The 24,014-nt window shown below is 33.1% G+C and overlaps 4 protein-coding genes across 4 annotated transcripts; 2 read left to right on the top strand and 2 right to left on the bottom strand.

Moving 5' to 3' along the window:
- Window positions 1-6,645: 6,645 nt before the first annotated feature.
- LOC120260339 (peroxidase 29) lies at window positions 6,646-8,310 on the top strand. Its single transcript, XM_039267782.1, has 3 exons — window positions 6,646-7,178; window positions 7,265-7,610; window positions 7,683-8,310. Exons 1-3 carry the CDS (start codon window positions 6,873-6,875, stop codon window positions 8,087-8,089), a joined length of 1,059 nt encoding a protein of 352 aa, XP_039123716.1. The 5' UTR covers window positions 6,646-6,872; the 3' UTR covers window positions 8,090-8,310.
- Window positions 8,311-8,717: 407 nt separating this feature from the next.
- Window positions 8,718-10,300, top strand: LOC120260340 (peroxidase 29). Its single transcript, XM_039267783.1, has one exon. It carries the CDS (start codon window positions 8,764-8,766, stop codon window positions 9,109-9,111), a length of 348 nt encoding a protein of 115 aa, XP_039123717.1. The 5' UTR covers window positions 8,718-8,763; the 3' UTR covers window positions 9,112-10,300.
- Window positions 10,301-17,106: 6,806 nt separating this feature from the next.
- LOC120260147 (cytochrome P450 71A1-like) lies at window positions 17,107-19,120 on the bottom strand. The gene is made up of 3 exons (XM_039267589.1): window positions 18,056-19,120; window positions 17,927-17,943; window positions 17,107-17,812 (listed from the first exon to the last, which is right to left on the bottom strand). The coding sequence occupies exons 1-3, from the start codon at window positions 18,986-18,988 to the stop codon at window positions 17,212-17,214; spliced, it is 1,551 nt and encodes a 516-aa protein (XP_039123523.1). The 5' UTR covers window positions 18,989-19,120; the 3' UTR covers window positions 17,107-17,211.
- A 2,313-nt stretch (window positions 19,121-21,433) lies between these two features.
- LOC120260592 (cytochrome P450 71A1-like) lies at window positions 21,434-23,324 on the bottom strand. The gene is made up of 2 exons (XM_039268102.1): window positions 22,306-23,324; window positions 21,434-22,152 (listed from the first exon to the last, which is right to left on the bottom strand). The coding sequence occupies exons 1-2, from the start codon at window positions 23,206-23,208 to the stop codon at window positions 21,544-21,546; spliced, it is 1,512 nt and encodes a 503-aa protein (XP_039124036.1). The 5' UTR covers window positions 23,209-23,324; the 3' UTR covers window positions 21,434-21,543.
- Between the last annotated feature and the right edge of the window lie 690 nt (window positions 23,325-24,014).

The raw sequence follows: 24,014 nt of genomic DNA, 5'->3' as shown, positions 1-24,014 counted from the left end.
TGCCAACGTTGGCTTAGTAATGGTGGTTAATATGGGACCATTCCATTATTTTATTTTTTAACAAATATGATAAGCTCCGTTATAAGTGTGCATTAAAAAAAAATTTAAACATGCATTTTGTGTATTCTCATTTAACTAAAACAGATGCGAATTGCAAACTAACACCCACAATCAATATTCAGTGTTATTATATTCAATATGACTTGAATTCAAAATCTTATAAATATCTCATGTCGACATCTTTCCTAATGGGGCTAATGTCATTGAATTATAATTTTTTTTTTATCATTGCAAACATTTCATAAATATTTACATTTTTTCTCAAATATATAATTTCGTTACAAATGCAAAGTCATTTTTTTTTACAAATGTCATTTGTCGGCCTTTATATTTAATATTTTTATATATCTATATTAATTTTTTTTATCTGCGAAAGCTTTTTATTCTTCCATTTGATGTATTATTGTCATTTACTAGTTAAATAAAAGCAATAGAAAAATAGTAAGAATTATTATTAATTTTCTTTCATGTTTTTCATTGAAAACTTGAAAGTATAATATTCCTAAAAAAATTAAGCAGATAAAAACATCTAATAGTCATGGTTGCTAATCCGAGCATTATTTTTTTCTAGTTCATGCACACTCACTCTACATACACAAAGTTTGAGCTACAAATCTATTATTATAGTTGGGATTTTTATACCATTATATTTAGCCCATTTCAAATTTTTAGAAAAATAAAAGTTCCAACATTAATTTAATCATATTAAAAACACTATTAAAAACCATTTGAACTAGTTGCCTCGATTTTTTTAATTATGTCTTTTTGTACATTTTTGTAATATACATACAAAGATTCCTCACATTCCAAAACCACTTGCTGCCGACGTACGTGTCATAGAAGTTCATCTCCCTAGCTGCCGCCATAAATGGAATCACTCCAAGCTATACTTATGGATAAGAAGGCCAAGTGTTTCTTTTTTTCCTTCTCTTTTTTTATTTCCCTCCTTTCTTTGCAACTTGCTATTCCCTGTGCTTTGTTTTCATGTCCCTCAATTCCAACCACTTCCACACGTTAACATATATTATATATATACGCATATATTTATTATTTACACTCACACACACGTATATTTAATATTTATATACTATTATTATAATTATTATCATTATCATGAAGTACTTATAAGGGAGCAAATTTTCAACAAGTGTTTGCCCTACTTGCAGAATAGTACAACAAAAGGCAGTTCTTAGGGTTTAATGGCATGACACGGCCGACGATTTCATTGACTCTTTGTTTTTGTTTTAAGGGTCAAAACCCATCAAGTCTAAAACATCATTTTAGAAGACTTTGTTTTCTTGAACTGCATGTCCTTGCACGCGCTTTAATTTGCATGTTGATACCTTGATAACATTTTTCCAAGTCTAGTGCTTTTTTTTCCTAATTCTTTTTTAATATGTTAATCTATCTCTTGTTGTTTTATAATCATGAGATTTATCCGTTTGAATTTTTTTTATTGTCATACCGACAGTGGTTGATATTTTTAAATTTATTTGGGATTTGTTTTGTAAATCTATTAGGTTGTGGTCATTGTCATAAATTAAAAATGATACAAGTTTGAAAATAAATTAAAAGAAATTTATCTTAAAATATATTAATAGTTCATTTAATGGAATATAATATATAAATGATCAAAACTATAGAGCATGACTCTACAACATAGAGAAAATAGAAAGGAGGAATAAATGTTCATGATTACATTATTTAAAAAATTTTGTTACTATTTATGCAAATAGTTTTATGAGAGTGAATTTCTCTTTCACGTGAAAGACCATGCGGTGTTTGGCTTTCGAGAATGCGAGTTTTGAACGACTCTTTACATCGCAGAAGATTTATTCTGGATGCGAGAAATCTTGATGAGGATCGAAGGGAGAGGAAGTGGCTAGTGGGCAGAGATTCACAATCACGAGTAAAAATGTGATTCTCGATTCCTTACTCATGAAACGACTATATTGCCTCTCAGTAAATACTCCATCTCCAATTTAGAATTTGGTTATATAGATTAGCTAATTAATTAATTATTATAATATTAATAATAAAATGTGAAAATTAATCAATATTAATCAGGAAAAAAATAATTATTATTATTCATAATATATTTATTTCAAAGTATATTAAAATTGGTAATTAATTAATTATTATAGTTAATTATTTGCTAATTATTGATGTTAACATTTGAGATTTTGTGACTTATTAAAATTAAATATTTATTTATAATAATTAATTTACTTTTAATATTTAAATATTTTTAAAAACATAAACCCTCACAACTCATTTCGTATAAAGGGCATAATAGTCTATTTTTATCCTATTTCCCTTTTTACTTTTTCTCATTCCCAAAAATCACCTCTTCAATCCTTCCAACCAAACATAGCTTATTCCCATTCCTTTTCCAATCCCCTCATTCTCATTATCTCTTCCACTCATTTCCATTCCACCTCGCAAACCAAACTACCCTGTTAAGTCATAACTCTTTTCCAAAATATATTGAATATTTAATATATATATATATATATGAGTGATGGTGATTTGTCTACAGTGTAAAAAAATAGTTAAAAATTAATTATATGATAAATAAAAATAACTAGATCTGATAGTTGAAATGTAACACAAAAATTAGAACAATTCAAAAATATTATGTCACTGATAAGAAAAACACAAGAAATAAAAAAAATTTAAATTGTTGGAAGAGGAGGAAAAGTCTTGGTTGTAGCTATTTTGTGGTATTAACTTGAATTGAAAGTTGCAACATGATAAGGTGTTGTAATTTCTGGCTTGGAACTGAATAAAAGTAACAACAATAAGCAACACATGAAAAGGTGTTTGGTGAACATGATCCATCACCCTCCATTAAAATTGCAAGTGGTTTGAGCTGTCAAATTGACCCAATGCACATTTGAATTGACCTCTTTTTAGTCTTAGAATAACATTTTAAAAAAAGGAAGATAATAACAACATGGAAAAATGGTGCCATGTGTTTTGTTGAACAAAGAAAGCAAAGTGGACTTTAGAAGTGAGTGAAAAGAAAAATAGGAAATTAATCAGATAAAATTTGTTTTCTTCTGTTTATTTATTTAATTATTAATAAATGTGGACAAGCCCTTGATTGAACTCTCCACTCCTAATTCGAGGAGAAAAATGAAAAAAAAAAAAATCTTATTATAGGAATAGCATTTATTATTCGGTAAATAAGAGTGTGATAATTAATACAAGTGAACTTTGCTTTACATAATGTCTTGTGTGTGTGTGGCTATATATATATATATGTGTGTGTGTGTTCTTACAGGGTGTAGATTAATGAATTGTTTGGTCCATGACTTTGATGAGCAATTTATTCAGACTTGGCTTACAGACATCATTTATTATGGAACATTTCAAAAATTTCAGTGATTATGGACTTTTCTTGTACTTTTGAAGATTGAAAATGTCAACATGTGTAGAATATGATTGTACTTTCATGATAAACCATGTGCCACTCCATTTTTCCTTTTTCTTCCCTTTGTTTTTCTTTAAATCACTCAATATTATTCTATGATATGATTCTGGCCATTACATGACATAGTAATTACATGTGATAACTCTCAAACCAATATTTTTGGAATCAGTTTGTGAGTGAAAATCCCACAATATTTTTTTAAAAAAATATACAATTAATTACAAATTTTTTTGAATAATACAAGGGGAAAAAAGGAAGAAAATAAGGCATAATCTGAATTTTATATTGAAGCCAAACAAAAACTATAAATCAACTTATAAAATTTCTGATGAATATTATATTTTTTAGTTTTTAAAAACTAAACAAATATATCATCTTTATACATGTTCTTCTGAACTCATAAATTTGATTGAATGCAAATTATATATTTCTAACAATAAAATAAAAAACATAAAAGCTCTCCAAGTTTATTTAAATTATCAAATTTTCAATTTCATATATTAAAAGTTCTTTTCTTAATTTTAATTTATCATTATTCAACCCTATTCTGTGTATATATACATATATTTAATTTCATTTTTTTTGCAAAAAGGTATTGTTAAAGAAAAAAAGGGAAAAAATAATAAAAGAAAATTGGGGAAAAATAATATAGATAATTTATTGTCAAAATATAGATTATTTTTTGAATAGAGTAAAATATAAAGAGAAAAAAAAAGAGAAAATATCAAAACAAAACATATGATATAGAATTTTAAGAATTTTAGAAGTATAAATTTAAAGGTATTAGCGATATTTTAATGATATTATTGAAAAGACAAATTTTATGAGAACATTTGTGTAATTTTAAATTAAATCTTAGAAAATTTTAATTATAATTACACTAAATTTGTTACATTTAGTTTTATGGATTAGTTTATATATATATATATATATATATAATCGGAAACCAAGTTATGCACACAAAGCATAAGAAATCAAAGATCATAATAAGGCTCTTCTAGAATTAATCATGTGTGACCATTATGAATAGTGCCGGCCCATATCGTTGCATTACAGAGAACGTTAGGGCGGGCTGTAATCCGGTGAAAAAGGCCCACCATGTCCTCTTTTCTTTTTCCTATTATTTCTCTCCTTTTAAAATTGATCACATGTTTTGAAATGTTTAATAATTTTAAATGTACATTTTAAACTTAATATATATATATATATATATATATTAGTGTTATTTTTATTTTTATTTTTATTTTTTTGACAATGTGGACAAGCTATTCCATACACATCTCAAATCTTGAATCATATTTTGAAAGAAAGTTGAATCATCAACTTTCCTCATAAGAGTTAATGGCATTATCACTGACCTATTATGACAATTTTTGTTGCTTTATTTTTGTTTATTTTATCTTACACTTTTCTAATTAAATACCATATTACATAATAAATCTAATCAAATAAATCTTATGTAAGGTTTGAATAAATAATACATATTTAATAAAAGCATAAAGTTGATGGAAAAAACTCATAAAAATCTTTGAACATTCTCTAACTTTTTAATTTTCATCGTAGTTTATCCATTGTATTTATTTATATATATTATATAAACTCCAATATACATAAATACCATAAAATGTGATCCTAAAAATAAACATGTACAAAATTATAAATTTGTGAAGATTGCTCCTTTCAAAATCAATTTCTTCCTTCTCGAGATCTTTTCTTTGTATCTAAATAAGTGGAAAGAAGGGGTTCTTCTCGATTTTAAAGGACAATTTGAATTTAACCTTATTTTTGCAGGAGGTTAATCATATTACTCAATTAAAGGTCCAACTGATTACCGCGTCTATATTGTAAATATGCAGTTACAAATAACCACTCTTTAAGTTTTAATTCTCTAAAAAATGAATCACGCTTGTGTATAGAAACATTATTTTTTTCAATATTTAGAAAATTTCAGATACTTATTTATGTGAAATGTATTGTGTTAAAAGAAAATAAAATAATCAATATCTATATAATAAAATTTTAACAAGTATAATAAATGAAAAAAAATTTAACAACATATTAAAGCAGGGTTTACTAAGTTCGGGCCAACAAACCCAAATGAAAATGCACATAAACATTTAAAACAAACACAAAAGTTGTTAACTCATATACTATAGAGAAACCACCTTTGCAACACAGTGGCTGGCATTTTATTATCCTCTTTATTTAAAAATTAAGAATTCAATTTCCAATTTTAATATTAAAAAATCTCACAATTTTAATATATAAAAAAATAAATTACTCAAGAGTGAGCGTCGGTGAACATGCAGTATGCATGTAAATGTAAAGATATATTAGAGACAAGAAAGCCATGATAAATCTAACTATAAAGATGCAAAGGTCAATGTCAGGAGTTCATAGCATTGCGTTGTTGGTAGTTGGGTTCATGATATAATTAAGTTATTGAACACTTCACCACCTAAATCATTTAAGGCACCAAACAAGCTTCATGTGACCACTCTTCTTCACTTGTGCTGAATTCCTCAAGTAGGGTTCTCAATGATCTCATTCAGGCTTCAATTTTCAAGAATTTATATTCTGACTTAAATACAATTAATAAATAAGGAAAAAGATCTTCAATAATACTTCAAAATCTTTACCATTAAAAGTTGCAAACAACATATAAATACCCACATTAGAAAAAATTAAGTTAAATAAGTTATAATGTTACTAGTTACGGAGAATGTGGGTAATTTTGATTTTTTATTTTCTACCCAAAAGAGATCTGCAAGAGTTCAAGAAAAAACAGAAAAAACTAGCTTACAATCATAATTAACAAATTGTTAAACAAACTGAGATTTTAGGAGGATGGCTCACCAAGAGATGAAATTCATGGATGGGAAAGGGGCACCTCAAAGCTCTTTTGACCTCATGTACATGAAGATATAAAAAGTTAGATGTAAACTAGTCTTTAATAAAAAAATGAATAATTTTTGAGTATTAATTACTTTGCCCGCTCAAATAAAACCTTCCTCAGATCACCATTTTAAAAACTACATAGATTGCAAACACTAGTATAGCCCAAACGTGAGTCCTACACGGGAGACCTGATCAAATTTCACCTCAAATGGTGAATAATGTAAATACCGCTGGTTGCTTGTCCACTTAATTAATATATATATATATATATATATAGGGATTTCCTTGAACATGTCGATTGAAAGCAAAAGCCAAACAATTCACTTTAAATACACAGAATACGACTCATTCATTACACATTATTCAACGCAACAAAGCATATGAGTGCATGGCATCATGATGCAAATAAAGCTAGTGAGGCTCCTTGACATGAAGTCACATATAACTTGAGCTTCCCTTCTATTATCTCTGGGTGGACATGCTTTCTTCTTCTTCTTCTTCTACTTCTTCTCTCTCAAATCATTCACAAAACGAGATCATGGTGAAAACAAGGAGTCCTTTGTTAGCAGTACTGCATTGTGTTGCAGTGGTGCCACTTATATTAGTGAGCATTGCAGAAATTGTTCATGCAGGTGGCAATGCAGGCCTGTCATATGACTTTTACCAGCAAACATGTCCACAAGTTGAAAGCATTGTGAGAAAAACACTACTCCCTGTCTTCATGTCTGATCCCCGGTCTCCGGCCGCCTTTCTCCGACTTTTCTTCCATGACTGTATAGTCCAGGTGCTGCCACACTGTTCACTGATCACGTACTCACAATGTCTACATTTTCAGATACATCACAGTCTCCTCATGAGTTTAAGTTTCAGGGTTGTGATGCATCAATTCTATTGGACAACAACAGTGGAGAGATGGCATCTGGCAAGAATTTCGGTATAAGGAACAGAGAATTAATCCAGATGATGAACTCTTTGCTAGAAGTGCATTGTCCTGGTGTAGTTTCTTGTGCTGATATCATAGCATTGGCGGCGAAGGAGGCGGTAGCATTCTCCGGCGGACCGTGTTTCGACATACCTCTAGGCCGAAAAGATGCTACTGTTTCAAGCTTCTTGCGAGCGGACGCCAAACTCCCTTCGCCAAAAGATGGAGTAGATAGAACACTAGAGATATTTTCATCTAAAGGCATGAGCATTGAGGAATCTGTGGCCATTCTAGGTGAGAAATTAACTATGGTTTCTCCATCTTCTAATTTATATATATGATTACTTATAACTAGAATGTCTTCAGGAGCACACAGCATTGGAGTTGGTCATTGTTTGAGCATAGTGCACAGGTTGTATGATAGGAAGGAGAGGCATAGAGATTATAACATGGACCATGGATTTGAAATCATGCTGAGATTGAAGTGTCCCTATAAAGTGCCATTAAGCAATGAGACCTTTGTGGCTAATGATCTCACATCCTTGATCTTTGACAACCAGTACTACAAGGACATAGTGAGTGGCAGAGGGTTGTTTACTGTTGATTCAGAGATTGCTTTAGATCCCAGAACTGCTTCTTTTGTGAAGATGTTTGCAGAGGATCAAGAGTACTTCTTTAGATCATTCTCCATGGCCTTTGTAAGGCTTTCTTCATCAGTGGTTCTCAGTACTGGGGAGATAAGGAGAGTGTGTAACAGAGTGAATGCATATTAAAGTGTTCAATTTGTAACTCATAAAAAGAGTTGTTGAAAACTCCTACCAACTTCAAAGCTTTGTAACTTACTATGATCCTGTAACATCTCTCAACATCAAGGCTTTCATATAAAGGAGTTGGGAGTTTCTTTAACTATTACAATTAAATGCACAAGTGAGTCACTGTTCAACTTCAATGTACAATTCCACAGGAGCAAAAAAGAAATGAAGGAAAAAAAAAACAAAGTCTACATGTTGACCAAATTGACATTAATTTTTCCCTCTATAAGAACAATTCTACATTCTCACTTCCCCCTTCCAAATTCTAAGGGAGAAAAAAAAAAGAAGGATGTTTCATTATTGGTTACTGTATGGTACTGTAGCAGTAGCTCTTCTACTTGGTGTTGTTGCAGGTCTATCTAATGAATACTATAAAGAAACATGCCCTCAGGTAGAGAGCATTGTAAGCAAAACAATGCTCCCCATCTTCTTCGCCGATCCTCGAACTCCAGCAATCTCTCTTCGTCTCTTTTTCCATGACTGCATTGTCCAGGTATACGCACATAAAAACACAACAAACTCGTAATCTCTCCATCACAATGCAACATGCGTGCACATGCACGTACTAAAAATGATTACTTACATTGCATTAGGGTTGTGATGCATCCATCCTGTTGGATACTGAAGGTGGTGAGATGGATTCAGATAAGAACTTTGGTGTGAGAGGTTTGGAGCTGATAAGAGTTGTGAAGAGGGTGGTGGAGGAGAAGTGCCCTGGTGTGGTTTCTTGTGCCGATTTAGTAGCAATGGCAGCGAGGGAGGCGGTGGCGAGGTCCGGCGGGCCGAGGATTGTGATACCTTTCGGAAGGAAGGATGCTGTGAATGGGAGTAGAATGATGGCAGAGGAGAAGGTCCCTGGGCATGATGATGGTGTTGATGCTGCGCTGGGTTTGTTCTCCCCCTTCGACATGAGTGTTGAGGAAACTGTGGCTATTCTTGGTGAGTTCTTCTGTTTTCTTTCAATTCCATGCAGCTTCCCATAAAAAAGTTATATTTACTTGTATATTTCCCTTCTCATTCTGTCTCAAGTTATATAAATATATTCAATGTGACATGCAGGAGCACATACACTGGGAGTTGGGCACTGCAAAAGCATAGTGCACAGGCTGTATGGATCCAAAAACATGGAAAGAGAGAACCTGAACCCTCTGTTTAAGGGGTTCTTGAGAATCAACTGCCCCACAAGAGTGCCCCTAACTAACATAACAATCATATTCAATGACCTTACCACTTTCCTCTTTGACAACCAATACTTCAGAGACATCATTAGAGGCCGAGGTTTGTTCACTGTTGACTCCGAGCTCTCCGTCCATCCTCGGACGGCTGCTTTTGTTCAACGCTTTGCTGCAGATCTCCGGTACTTCTACAGTGTCTTCTCGACAGCATTTGTTAAACTCTCTACAATGCAGGTGCTCACCGGAGATGGTGATGGTGGGGAGGTCAGAAGAGTCTGCAGTGAAGTGAACACTTAGGTTCTTGTAATTTTGAGCTTTATCAGACAGGATATGTTATAGCTTACTTGTTTACTTCCTAGGCTTTTGGTTGCTACTTCAGTTAGACATTTAATCAATAATATGCAAACAAAGACATTTATCAAGGTAAATAAATCACAGCATGTTTTTCCAGGTGCCACTACACTGCATGTCTAAAATGAGCTAGAAGTGAGAGATGTAACATTTACATTGATTAACGGCTCTCATATTAACCACTGTAACATCTGTCAACAGACTTGGTTGGATAATAGATACTATATATCAACAGTTGTTTCACCTGCCCCTTCTTAGAAGAGTCACTGACCTTGAGCATGGTCCTCTTGCTAATTATCATCGCAGATTTAGAGAGTTCGACTGATATTAGATCATCCTCAAAGGGCATGAAAAAAAAATATTAGACAACTAAGCTTAGAAAACCTAGAAAGCACAACATGACATTCAGCATAGAGGTGTGAAATAGAAACTTAAAAACAAAAGGGGGAGAAAAATCCAAATTAACCTTCATGGGGGAAAATCAACCATACTTCTGGCCCATGTTTTTCATTTGCTGAATAATTAGATCAGTTGCTTCACCAAGGTTCATAGTTTGTGAAGTTCTCGGCAAGATGTCCCGTGACTGAATGAGAACATAGTCACAGCATATTCCGTTCACCATATGAAAACTTTGTAGACCACGCATCTGAGATCAACGGAACCAATCAAAAGGAAAATTGCCAAAATTGAAGTTAAGAAATTGATTTGATTTGGCATCATCGAGCTCTAAGCATATATACAACTTAGTAGTATGAAAAAACTATAGGTGCTCCTGCAGATGAAACAAAATAATCAAGGACTTAATTTGAACTACGGTGAAGATTCATTCATCAGCAGCTACTTGGTACCAACCCTCTGGTTTAAATGGTGATTGATGCAATGTTGGTTGTTAACTTCAAAAAGGCAATCTCAAGATACAAGTTTATATTTAAAAATGGTTAACAAAGAAAACAAAATCTGCACATCTTAAGCATCAAATCAAATTCTAATTAAAAACCTTCTTTGTCACAGCACAAAGAAAATGATAGTACCCAAGCAATCTTTATCCCAAATCGTAATTAAGGGCATCTTAGAATCATCTGGGCAATTTCTTATTGTTAACAGCTACAACAATAAACCAACTGCAGAGAATCTTAAATGTAATTTGAGGGCTCACCTCCAATATTACTGGATGAACACATTCTAGAAAGCTTAAAGTGTCTAGCGGACACTGGGAACATGACCTTGCAGGGTTTCCATATTTTCACCAAGACCAAGAAATACAGTCAGGATCTCACTGTAGTGAATGTGCCTGTTCTTTGCAATGTTTGAGACACTGAAACCATATACAATATTTGACAGTGAGGAAGTTAATAGAAACAGAAAAAACAAGCAAATAGCACAGCCAAACTATGGATATTGCAGAAATAGTTGATGCAGAAAGCAAACAAATATGGCATTATCATTCCAAATGCATATAATAACCAAGACAGAAACTCAAAACAATAAAGAAAAAATTGATCAAAAACAAAGAAGTAAAAAACGAGAATTAAATAAATCCATATTTGAATTATCTTGATAGAATGTCAAATAAACCATGTATTTAGCTGTGTGTGCATAATCAATATCTTTATGCAAAAGGAACATCAATGTACCAAGAGTTTGATAAAAGCAATCATTTAGGCCAATAAATTCATGGCAAGCTTAACATGCATAGTGATTTATTATTATAAGCAACAAACCCTCAGAAGGAATAATCCGGGAAATAACTGTTCCGTTCAAGGAGACCTCTTAAAGAGACAAGGTCACAAGACTTGACGGTGGTTCAATTTGCAAATAATTGATCAGCAATATTTAGTTGTTATATGCCACATCTTGACATTTCAATCAATTTTTCTATGGTCACACTACTGCAATTTATAGTATTTTAATAAACAACAAAAGGATGCAATTATAACAGCCTAGCAATGGAAGGATATATGAACTAAAACATATTAAGAGAAAATGTTGGCTAGAATAAGACATTCATATCCATTAGTTGATTGCTACAATTACAAGGGAACTGCAATGAGGGTTATCTTGTTGAAGAACATCCAGTAGAAAACCAAGAGATCTCTTTGCCTCCAACTCCAATGCAAGAAATGATGAATTGAAAAGTGGATGGCTGCCACATAAATCTAGTGATTAAAATCCTGAACATTCACTGTATAAATAATTAAAAAAAAGGATAATATAGGTACATTCCCTTAATAAAAACCAGGTGTAAAAATAACTGAGAAAAAGATTCTAAAAGGAAAAAAAACTGAAACTGGTTAACAAATCCATAGAAAATGAAGTGAGGAAAATAAGTGATTGATGCAATATTGCTCATTAACTATAAAAAGGAAATCTCAACATATGAGGAAAAAAAATCTGAAACTGCAGACAAACTTTGTTATGGTATGTGAGGTAAGTAATATCTTTCCATGAAGATGACTCATAATCATTCAAATTTTGTGTGAAAAGTAAATACAAATTTCAAGAAATTTCACGACAAGCGTCTTTGTTTTTTGAAGAGCCAGGCTGCAATTCAGGTTCCTGTACCTAAAGTCAGCGATGTAGTTAAACTTCAAAAGCAAGAGTTCATAAGTATTGCCAAACTGAATACAATGTTATCTGTTGTATGCTTCAGCAGAAAAGGATGGGTACAGTTGTCAAGAAGATATAAAGGCCCACTGGTGAAGAGCAGAGAGGGCAAAAGGCCAAGCATGACAATATTAAACATCCAAAGAAAAATAATTGTGTCATACACATATACTTGATCTATGACTTCTTTGTACTTTAGAAAAAAGAAATTTTTGGACAGGGTCACATGCAAATATGCATTTCTAGTAGATGGATATAACATTAGTAATTACAAGAAAATACAGGAATATTTATGCTTCGTAATGGAAGACCAAGGAAAAAACAAAACCTACTTCTAACACAATATCACAGACTGCCTCTTTGAATTTCACCATCCACTTCCATATCTCCTCAATCCACCTCTCAACTTTTCCAGAGCTAGGAAGTTGCATGTGTAGAAGACAATGAACAATTCACTGCTTATAATGGATTTTGTTCTTTTTCATACCATGCTTATAGGATGTGAGAATATAAGTGAATAAAAATAATGTTTCTGTACAATTAACTGAGACAAAGAAAACTTCAACAGGATATTTCAAGTATCACCATACCAATGTTTTGATACGCCAATATAATGTTAATTCTGTATAAAAAGCACCTGCAATGCTATCTCTTCCATGACAGTGCAATAGAAACCTGTCCCAGTGACAATAGATCGTGTAACAACCAGAGGAGACTCCTGCTTCAAAAAAAGCAATAAGATAGGTACTGACACAAGTTAATCTTCTGTCATCTCCAACTGAAGCACTTCCAATATCCTAAAGAAAGAAAATGCGGTGATGGTCTATAAAACGATCAACATAATAATAAAGCACTTAAACAAAATACAGGATTAAAACAAGTAAACAACTGAAATAGTCCAAAAAATAGTCCAACTGAGAGTAATGTATCCCATATAAAAGCATATTTATTCCATGTATAGAGTCTATAGACTTTCATATTATATATTCTAGTTAGAGCACTAGTTCCTCTTTCAGGCGTAAACTATCAAAGGCCAACTCAAGACAAATTAGCTTGAAACATGCAAAGTAATAAGATCCCCACCTCCAATAACATAGTGCTGTCCTGGTGGGGCTACAATATGGATGGCAAAGATGTTCTTTTGTTTTCTGCTATAAATCTAGAATTATGTCCATTTAGTATTCTTCACTTCACCAATCATGTACCATGCATACACCTTAGTAAATGAGTAAAGAAAAAAAAAATCAATCTTATGCAAGACTTTCAAAATTCTGAAAACAATCCAAAACAGGTTCAAATGCCAAATTTCAGAGAAAAGATCAGGCTCTCTCTTGTATTGGTAAATGCTTCATAAAAATAACCAGTTGGACAATTTAAAATTTCCCATATCAATGATCTTCAAGCCCTCTCTAAGAAGCGACAAAGAAATTCTTTCTGATCAAAGTTGAAGCTTGATCTAATAAATAAATCAGCAAATGAGTTTGGAGAAGAATGATAAAAATCAAGCCTAAGTAACACAAGTTTCCTAAATTTTCAATTGATCACCACCAGGAGACCTAGAAATCCAACATCAATACAAATATCAATCATCGATCAATCTATAGAAAGAAACAGCTCAAACAGATCTCATGAAATAATCTCAAAATGGAGAGCAATAATCGAAATTTATCAATCAAAAACAAAACACTGAAATCGAAACACTCTCCCAAACAAGCTGGAATCATGAAACCGCCAAAAAAGAAACCTATACCAAAACGAAAGAGGTGAAATTCACATTATCCAGTAGCTTGTCAACGATCATCGAGCTCGCCAACGATAATGGAACCCTCGCCGAGATCAAACTACATCGGTGTTGCCACGGGGAAGCAGGGAACTAGAACGAAGAAGCGCCAAGACAGTAGCTGGCATGTGGCTCTTTCATCATGCCTCAGGATCGGAGTTCAGTTAACGGTCGGCATTAAATCCATTAACGCCGTTAACAGAGCCTCGAGATTGGAAATAAATATATAATGATCACAAGAATATAATTTGGGATAAATTTCCTTTTCTTATTCACCGTCAAAACTTTTTTTTTATTAAACCACTGAGAAAACCCAAAAACTTATTTAATTCCTGCTTTTTTTTTTCTATGTAATGGTTTGGTTTCAATAAATTAATAGTTTATTCATTTTTATAAAAAATAATAATAATTCACTTGTTATTATTATTTTTTAAAAAACTAAATTAGAAAGTAGATATTATTTCTGTTTTGCTACCTCTAGCATCTGTCTCAAAAAATCCTCCTAGTATTTATATGGAGTATAGTAGTCATTCAAGTGTTTTAAAGGTTCATTTGTTTTTGTGTCTTTTGCAAGTTTGTTTTGTTTTTTGCTATTTCCTTTCATTTTTTCCCCTATTTTGAAGGTTTTGAGCCTTTTGTTGTAACTTAGTTTATTATCTTTACGGTATATGCAAATTAATTTTTTTATTTTCTGATTATATCAGTCTTCCTTTATTTCAATAAATTGCAGCTTATTATTATTTTTTTAAAGTGGAAATTGCTAAAAACACCCTCAAAATTTGCAATATGCACAGATTCTCCCCTTAAATTTGGCTATCCATAAAAACCCCTTCCTTTTGAATATAATGATTTTTTAAACCCCCCAAACATCTAACAGTGATTGATAGAGTTAATTTGGAATTTTATGGACGAAATTGTCCCTTGCGTGGGAAGTTGTGGCAAGTGTGACAGGGTTTGACTATAATGCCCTTGGGTGCAATGAGTTTCTATTTAAAAATGAGGCTTCTATTTATAATATGAGGTATGAGGTTCTGTTTAAAAAATGAGTTTCTTGTTTAAAAAATGAGTTTTCTATTTAAAAAAAATGAGTTTTTTGTTTAAAAAAATGAGTTTTCTGTTTAAGAAATGAGTTTTTTGTTAAAAAAAAATGAGTTTTCTGTTTAAGAAATGAGGTTTCTGCTTAAAAAAATGAGTTTTCTGTTTAAGAAATGAGGTTTTTGTTTAAAAACATGAGGTCTCTGTTTAAGAAATGAGTTTTTTGGGGTGTATTTATCACCCCCAAAATCTCTTTATTGCAGTTGGGCTGGGCCAGTGAGACAAAGCATGCGACTCACAATCACAGTCACGTTGCATGAAAAATGGGATTTCGAACCCTAGAATTTGATCTTCACTTCGATCTAGATCTCGATCTTGCCAGAGAAAAAGGTGCAACCTTTCGATGCCTTCGCACGACGACGAGGAGCGTGCGGTCTTCCTCAAGGTCGACGACGAATAAGATGAAAGAGATGAGGTCGACGACAGGGAAGATGATGAAGACGAAGACAAAGACGGCGAGATCGAACCCTCATCGACGCCGCTTCCTCCCTCCGTTCCCGTCACCGACTTAGGTACCATGGATCCAAACCCCGGAATGATCCCTAACCCTAACCCTATTGCTATCCATGTTGCGGTCTCCGCAGTCGAGAATGGTTCCGTTCAAGTTCAGGCCGTCTTATCCGACGTCGCCATCGAAGACCTCACCACTCCGACCGCCGAGGAACGTCGCCAACCGAATCGCCAACGCCGACAAAGATTTCTCCTTTAAGACCCACACGAGCAGGCCACCTTCGAGATCGCTCGCCAGATCTGGAGCTCAACACTCAAGCGTTCGCGCGAGATCAGCGACGATGAGATACTCAATGTCCCTACTCAATGAGGTTTCTGTTTAAAAAAATGAGGTCTCTGTTTAAAAAATAAGCTCTCTGTTTAAGAAATGAATTCTCTGTTTATATGCTTGTTTGTCTTTGTTTAACTATCGATGTTTCTGTTTAATATATTGCGTTTGCGTTTAAAAAAGTGCTTAAATATTGTTATTTCTATTTAAATATGTACGAGTGACCAAGATTAATTGGTTTTTATATCCAGGATTAATTTATCACGTAAATATTTGTTTTTCTGTTTAAATATTAATGTTTTTGTTTAAAAAATGAGTTTTATGTTTAAAAAAATGAGGTTTCTGTTTAAGAAATGAGTTTTCTGTTTAAGAAATAAGGTTTCTGTTTAAAGAAATGAGCTCTCTGTTTAAGAAATGAACTCTCTGTTTAAGAAATGAACTCTCTGTTTAAAAAATGAGTTTTATGTTTAAAAAATGAGCTCTCTGTTTAAGAAATGAGTACATGCAAAAAGGAATGCAAAAAAGAATGAAAAAAATGTATGCAAAAAGGTTTAAGGGCAATGATGGAATTTCATAATGCAGGAGGTAAAAAGGAAGTGAAACAATAAAGGAAGAAATGTGTCGAGGGTATGCAAAAACTCACGAGTCGTTTGGGAAGTTTTGAAATTATCGAGGGGTAAACAGTAATTTTCCCATTTTTAAATATTGGTAACATTCACCCAACTTAATCTAATATTTAAAAGAGTCATTATAAAAAAAGTGGATAAACCACGTTCATTGAAAATAAAAAGAGATCTGAGAAAGAAAGCAGCCACGTTGACTCAGAAAATCCACAAGGAGTGGGAAATAGAACCAAGCCTCGACAAAAGAAAAAAAGAGATAACAGAGGTCATTTTTTCCTTATGTCTAATCACATAGTTATAGTTCATATGTTTAAAAAAAACATATTAAGGATCATCACTAATGATTAGTAATTAAAATGAGCAGAAACCTTGCATGCCAATTGATTTTATGTCATTTTTTTTCTTGCCGTACATTTTAATTTTGTTTTATGTTTTATGTTTAATGTTGTCACTCGATCTATACATACATGTGTTATGGTATTTCACAACTTTTGTCAACTATTTTTTATTAATCAATGAACGGTTACTGAAATAAAAAATAGTCCTTGACTAATGTCTTCAACCAAATTAAGTTCAATCATAAAATAACATATATATATATATATATATATATACTTCAATACAACTGATGCAGCAATGTTTATTTGAGAACTTATACATGTTTTTAATTCAAGAAACTAAAACCTTGGTGTAGCCTGAACAAGCAAGCTTGTTTTCATATGAGCATTAAAACCTGAAGTTTCACTCATATCCAACTCCTCTGTTCTCATTCCATCAGGTAGCTTCCAATCAAAATGGTGCAAGAGAGCAGCAGCAGCAAGCTCAATTGTGGAAATGGCAAACATGATTCCTGGACATCCTCTCCTCCCTGCTCCAAATGGTATGAACTCAAAGTGTTGTCCCTTGAAATCCACTTCACTGTTCAAGAACCTCTCAGGCATGAATGCCTCAGGCCTCTCCCAACTCTTGGGATCCCTTCCAATAGCCCAAGCATTGATCACAACCCTTGTTTTCTCAGGTATATCAAACCCATGGAGTTTAACATGTTCTGTCGATTCTCTAGGAACCAGTAAAGGGATTGGGGGGTGAAGTCTCAGCGCTTCTTTGATGACTGCTTTTAAGTAGATCATTTCAACAATGTCTTCTTCTGAAACTTTTGCCTTTCCTTTGACTACTCCCTTTATCTCCTCTTGAACTTTCTCCATGACTTTTGGGTTTCTCATGAGCTCAGCCATAATCCATTCCAGAGCTGTGAATATTGTATCAGTTCCAGCAGTCCTGCATATATAGGTGAACAAATAAATTAATATATATAATAATTTGCATGCATATATATATATATATATATATAACACTATATACAGAGGAACACAAAACGTTTATATATTCTACTTTCTTTGTTGTATTGTCTTTTTTGTTTTTGTTTTTTTAATAAAGTAGTGCCGTAGTGGTTTATATATCCACTTTTATCATAAAAAAAAAACAAGTATATACTTTATCATTACAAGTTTATATATATACCAAGATGATTGCTTTGGTGCTATCTCTACTAAGAGGAACATCCAAAGATAGTAAAACATCCACTAAATCGCTAGTTTCTGATGTCTTGGAATGGATGTGATCCTCTAAGACTTCTTCAAAGAAACTATCCATTTCCGTGGAATTGTTCACCACCCTCGCATCCAAACCAGTTATTCTATCAACCCAACCAAGCCATGGAATGAAGTCCTTTAAAGGAAAGGAACCGAGCAAGATCGCGAACTCAATGAGCATCTCACGAAATCTATTACTCCTATCATACTTCCTCCCCAAAGCTACCCTACAAACCACAGCATTAGTGACTGCCACAAGGATCTCACTCAGATTCACCAATGATCCCTGTGATGCATGGATCTTATCCACCATTAGATATACTTCTTCTTCTCGGATACTTCCAAAGGACTGGACTCTCTTGAGGCTTAACAAGTGAATGACGGAAATGCGTCGCACTTGGCGCCAGTACTCGCCGTAAGGAGAGAGGGCGATGTCGAGAGAGTTGTACAAGAGACTGTTGGCCATGGAGGAAAATGGGCGGCTGGAGAAAATGAGGTCATGGGTTTTCATAATCTCTTGAGCAAGTTCTGCAGAGGAGATAATGATTGCTGGGACTTTCCCTAAGTGGAGGAGCATCAAAGGTCCATGTTTCTGAGAGAGTGCATGCAGGGAACGGTGAGGGAGAGAGCCAAGTTGGTGAAGGTTGCCAACAAGTGGGAGAATTAATGGACATGGTGGTAGTTTAAGCTTCTTCTTTGATAACAGAGATGATTTGTAGAAGAGAAACAAAGAGAAGGTGGTTATTAGGGTTATGGTTATGCTGATGAACCAGTAAAGGTGGTAGTGTTCTTGTAGCCATTGTTGCAGTGAAGTTGGAGTTTGAGGTATCATCTTTGGAGTGGATTGTGAGATGGTGTCCATGCTTTATCACTGGTCTCGATCTCTTTGGTGATAATGTGATTTGTGGTTGGAGTGTCGGAGTTTTCATATAGCTTCATCGTGACGGAATTTTGAATCATGATCAGAGAGAGGCCCGTAAGTGTGGTTATGTGAAATTTGGAACTCTGGTGATGCGACATTGTGCTCTTGTTTTATCACATATACATGTGGACATATTTGCTTTAAAATACATGGTCTGGATTCAATGGTCTCTTCTTCTTAGTTTGTGCTCATGCATACTTTGTAATAAAGATCATCTTTTGGTTGGGATCATGCGGTTCTTATTATGTGTTGCACTAAATTAATCAATAATTGATTGATTTTTATTTTAAAGAGAAGTTAACAAATCAATTGTTGAACCAGTGTATCTGAGCCCTCAATTTTTCTATTTGAATTAGGTTTTGTAAAGTTTTGTTTATAAAGGTTGGTTGTTGGTCAACAATATTTATAGATATATAAAAAATGTATATAATTTTTTTAAATATTTCCAAAATGTGATCATTTTTTTTTATATATAAACAACTACTTTATTCAAAGAAATTAAAGCAAAACAAGGTTATAAAAAACAAATAGCTACTGAAAGCAAAAAAAGAAAGCAAATAGACAGACAAATTAGGTGATTATCACCAAAAGTAATGAAACACCTAAAAACTTGTTTACAACCAAACTCGCAAGTAGAACAACAACAAAATAATAATAATAATAATAATAATAATAATAATAATAATAATAATAATAATATCACAACTAGGGAAGATGAAGAACACAAAAAAGTGCCAAAGGCCTTCACCAAGCTAACAAGGGCAGGCGAAAAAAAGGGTGAATTACTCACAAATCGATGAAATAGTGGCGGAGTTATTTTTAACTGACTTTAAAATAAGGGGTTATATATATATATATATATATATTAATTTTTTTATTTTAGTCTTGGGAATTTATAACCAAAATGGTTTTTTTTAAAATAAGTATATTACATTCACTAAAAACAACATAAAGTACAAATAAGCTACAATAAGATATATTTACCATAGCTAACCACAACATTGAAAAAAAATATATATATATATATATATAATGAAAAGAGAATAATGAGTCAATAGATAAGATGAATAGACAACACAGGAGAGAACACGCCACTACACATAGAGCAAAATGAAAAAAAGAGAACTAGCTGCTCCTAGGGAAAACAAGAAAGAGTTCTATCTTAGAATGGTGAAAAAGTTAAGAACCTCAGAGTTGGCTTGTACTTAAAGAAGATGATATTGCAAGGTCGCTCTCTACAGCTACATGGTAGTTCATGAACTCCGGATTGCGATAATTGCAATGGAAATAGAATCCTCTGGCTTAGCTTTTTTAGCTTTAAAACTACATTAAATCAAAAGGAACATATGATCAATTTTGAGAGAAATTGAAATCAACTGGAGCAATTATCCTTTGAAAATACACCCATTTTGTTCTAGCCATAGACATATTCGAGGTTATAACTCAGGAGATGAGATCGCAGGTCTTCCTAAATGAAAGGTTGAAGGAGAATATCTAGTTGCTTCACAAATCCCTTAGGATATGATAGCGTAATGTACACATATTTCATATAATTATCTGCTTTAATTATATTTCTCATTTTCATCCTTATCGATCTGCTTTAATTATTTAATTAACTATTTAAAGTAATGATATTTATTTTATTAAATAACTGCTTGTGCACAAGTTTTATTTCAATTTAATTATTATAATTAAATATGTGTATTAAATAATTCTTGTCAATTATTATTTATTTTAATTATTCTAAAAAATCGTTTAAATTAGTCTATTTATGTTTAGTTATTATTTACTTTGATTACTATACTTAATTATTTAAACTAATGATTTTAGTTTAATTAAACCTTAGCTGGGCAAAGGTGTTATCAACAATATTCCATTCCCCCCTAAAATCCAAAGTCATCACTAGACTAGTGATCAGTAGCTAATTAAATGAGTTATCATTAGAGTAGCAATCAGTAATTAATTAATAACTAATTAAATGAGTCATCACTAGACTAGTGATCAGAAATTAATTAAATGAGTGAAAATTAGCCCTTGACCCATTTTAAACTTTTGTGAAATTTTTTTATAATTTTCTTTTACTTAGATTAAGTATTATAATTTTTTTCTCACTGTCAATTTGTTGTGCTATAATATTTCACAACTTTGTTAACTATTTTTTATTAATCAAGGAACGGTACTTATTGAAATAAAAAATAGTCTTTTACTAATATCTTATAAAAAATAGTTTTTTAAGTAGATAAACCAACAACTCAGCTTTTCTCCAATCTTAAATGATTCCTCCTGGAATGGTTGATATGGTGAATCTTTTGTTTTATTTTCATTTTTGTACTCTTTAGACTTTTTATCTTTTATCAAACTTGTGATTTTGTCCATTTTTATTAATTAAAAAATAAACTTGTATAAAAACTCAACTATAGAGTTGCTAGCTTACAACTGATACAGTAATGTTTATTTGAAATCTTTACATGCATGTTTTTAATTCAAGAAACAAATTAAAACCTTGGTGTAGCCTGCACAAGCAAGCTTGTTTTCTTATGAACAGTAAGACCAGAAGATTCACTCATATCCAACTCCTCTGTTCTCATTCCATCAGGTAGCTTCCAATCAAAATGGTGCAAGAGTGCAGCAGCAGCAAGTTCAATGGTGGAAATGGCAAACATGATTCCTGGACATCCTCTCCTCCCTGCTCCAAATGGTATGAACTCAAAGTGTTGTCCCTTGAAATCCACTTCACTGTTCAAGAACCTCTCAGGCATGAACTCCTCAGGCCTCTCCCAACTCTTGGGATCCCTTCCAATGGCCCAAGCGTTGATCACAACTCTTGTTTTCTCAGGTATATCAAATCCATGGAGTTTAACATATTCAGTGGATTCTCTAGGAACCAGTAAAGGAATTGGGGGGTGAAGTCTCAGCACTTCTTTAATGACCGCTTTTAAGTAGCTCATTTCATCAATGTCTTCTTCTGAAACCTTTGCTTTTCCTTTGACTACTCCCTCTATCTCCTCTTGAACTTTCTCTATGACTTCTGGGTTTCTCATGAGCTCAGCCATTGTCCATTCCAGCACTGTGAATGTTGTATCAGTTCCAGCGGAAAACATGTCCTGCTTATTATAAGATGAACAAATTAATCAATTAATATATATTTATATATTTAATAATTTTCATGCATATATATATATATATATATGTATATAAAACTATATAGAGGAACAGTAAAAGCATTTACACACACACACATATAGATATATATATACCAAGATGATTGCTTTGATGCTCTCTTTACTAAGAGAAACATCCAAAGACAGCAATATATCCACCAAATTGCTTGTTTCTGATGTCTTGGAATGGATGTGTTCCTCTAAGACTTCTTCAAAGAAACCATCCATTTCCTTGGAGTTGTTCACCACCCTTGCATCCAAACCAGTTATTCTATCAACCCAACCAAACCATGGAATGAAATCCTTTAAAGGAAAAGAACCGAGCAAGGCCAAGAACTCAGTGAGCATATCATGGAATCTATTACTCCTATCATACTTCCTCCCCAAAGCCACCCTACAAACCACACCATTAGTGACTGCCACGAGGATCTCACTAAAATTCACCAATAATCCCTGTGATGCATGGATCTTATCCAACATTAGAGACACTTCTTCTTCTCGGATACTTTTAAAGGACTCGACTCTCTTGAGGCTCAGCAAGTGAATGACAGAAATGCGTCGCACTTGGCGCCAGTACTCGCCGTAAGGAGCGAAGGAGATGTCGAGAGAGTTGTACAAGAGACTGTTAGCCATGGAGGAAAATGGGCGGCTGGAGAAGATGAGGTCATGAGTTTTCATAATCTCTTGAGCAAGTTCTGCAGAGGAGATAATGATTGCTGGGACTTTCCCTAAGTGGAGGAGCATCAAAGGGCCATGTTTCTGAGAGAGTGCATGCAGGGAACGGTGAGGGAGAGAGCCAAGTTGGTGAAGGTTGCCGACAAGTGGGAGAATTAATGGACATGGTGGATGGTTAAGCTTCTTCTTTGATGACAGAGATGATTTGTAGAAGAGAAACAAAAAGAAGCAGCTGGTTACTATGGCTATGGGGATGAACCAGTATGGGTATTGGTGTTGTTCATGTAGCCATTGTTGTGGTGAAGATAGAGATTGAGGTATCATAGTTGAACTGGATCTAGGATTATTGTGAGATGGTGTCCAAGGTTATCTCTATGGTGATAATGTCATTTGTGGCTGGAGGTTTGATGACCTTCCATCAAACCATGACGGAAATTTGGATCATGAGATAGAGTCGTGTGGTTCTTTAAAACCATAGTAATCTTTTTGACAATTTCTGGATTGGTGATGTCTGCCAGGTGATTCAGCTTGACTGGTTGCTCGCGTCTATATTTCGGTGGATTTGGTTTCCATGTGTAGTCTAACTCGGTTTAGAGGCATAGGTTCGCCACCGGTTTTTTCGTCCTCGCTTGTGCTTAATTATTATCCTTGTTAATTGAAAACTCCTTTCATTTGCGTATGATATGTGTAATATCGTACTTTCATCAAGTGGTACTTTCATCAAGTGGTAGAGATTAGATCGCTTACCTAACGAATTTAGAATTTATAGTACTTTCATCAGTTAGAGTATTACTATGTGCATGTAGAAATCAAACCGAGTTTATAAATATATTGCCATGCAATTTTGGAGGGGAGATAAATGGCATCTCCCATCGGAGACCGGTGAACAGTGAATAAACAGTAATAATATAATATTTTTACAATATACTATAGTATCTATACAATACTGTCAATCTAGAGTTTCAGTCTTGAGTTTGCTCATTCATTATCCATATAACATTCCACTACACAAGTTTATGGTATGTTTTTATGTATATAAAAAATTTTATATGTATTTGTTAATTTGTCCAAAAAGGTAATAAACAATTTAATTTGGATTTAGTTAGACTTTTAACATATTAAAATATTTA

The sequence above is a fragment of the Dioscorea cayenensis genome, chromosome 5 (assembly GCF_009730915.1).
Source record: "Dioscorea cayenensis subsp. rotundata cultivar TDr96_F1 chromosome 5, TDr96_F1_v2_PseudoChromosome.rev07_lg8_w22 25.fasta, whole genome shotgun sequence".
NCBI lineage: Eukaryota > Viridiplantae > Streptophyta > Magnoliopsida > Dioscoreales > Dioscoreaceae > Dioscorea > Dioscorea cayenensis.
The sequence above is the reverse complement of the archived record's forward strand: the minus strand, read 5'-3'. Positions and strand labels throughout refer to the sequence as shown.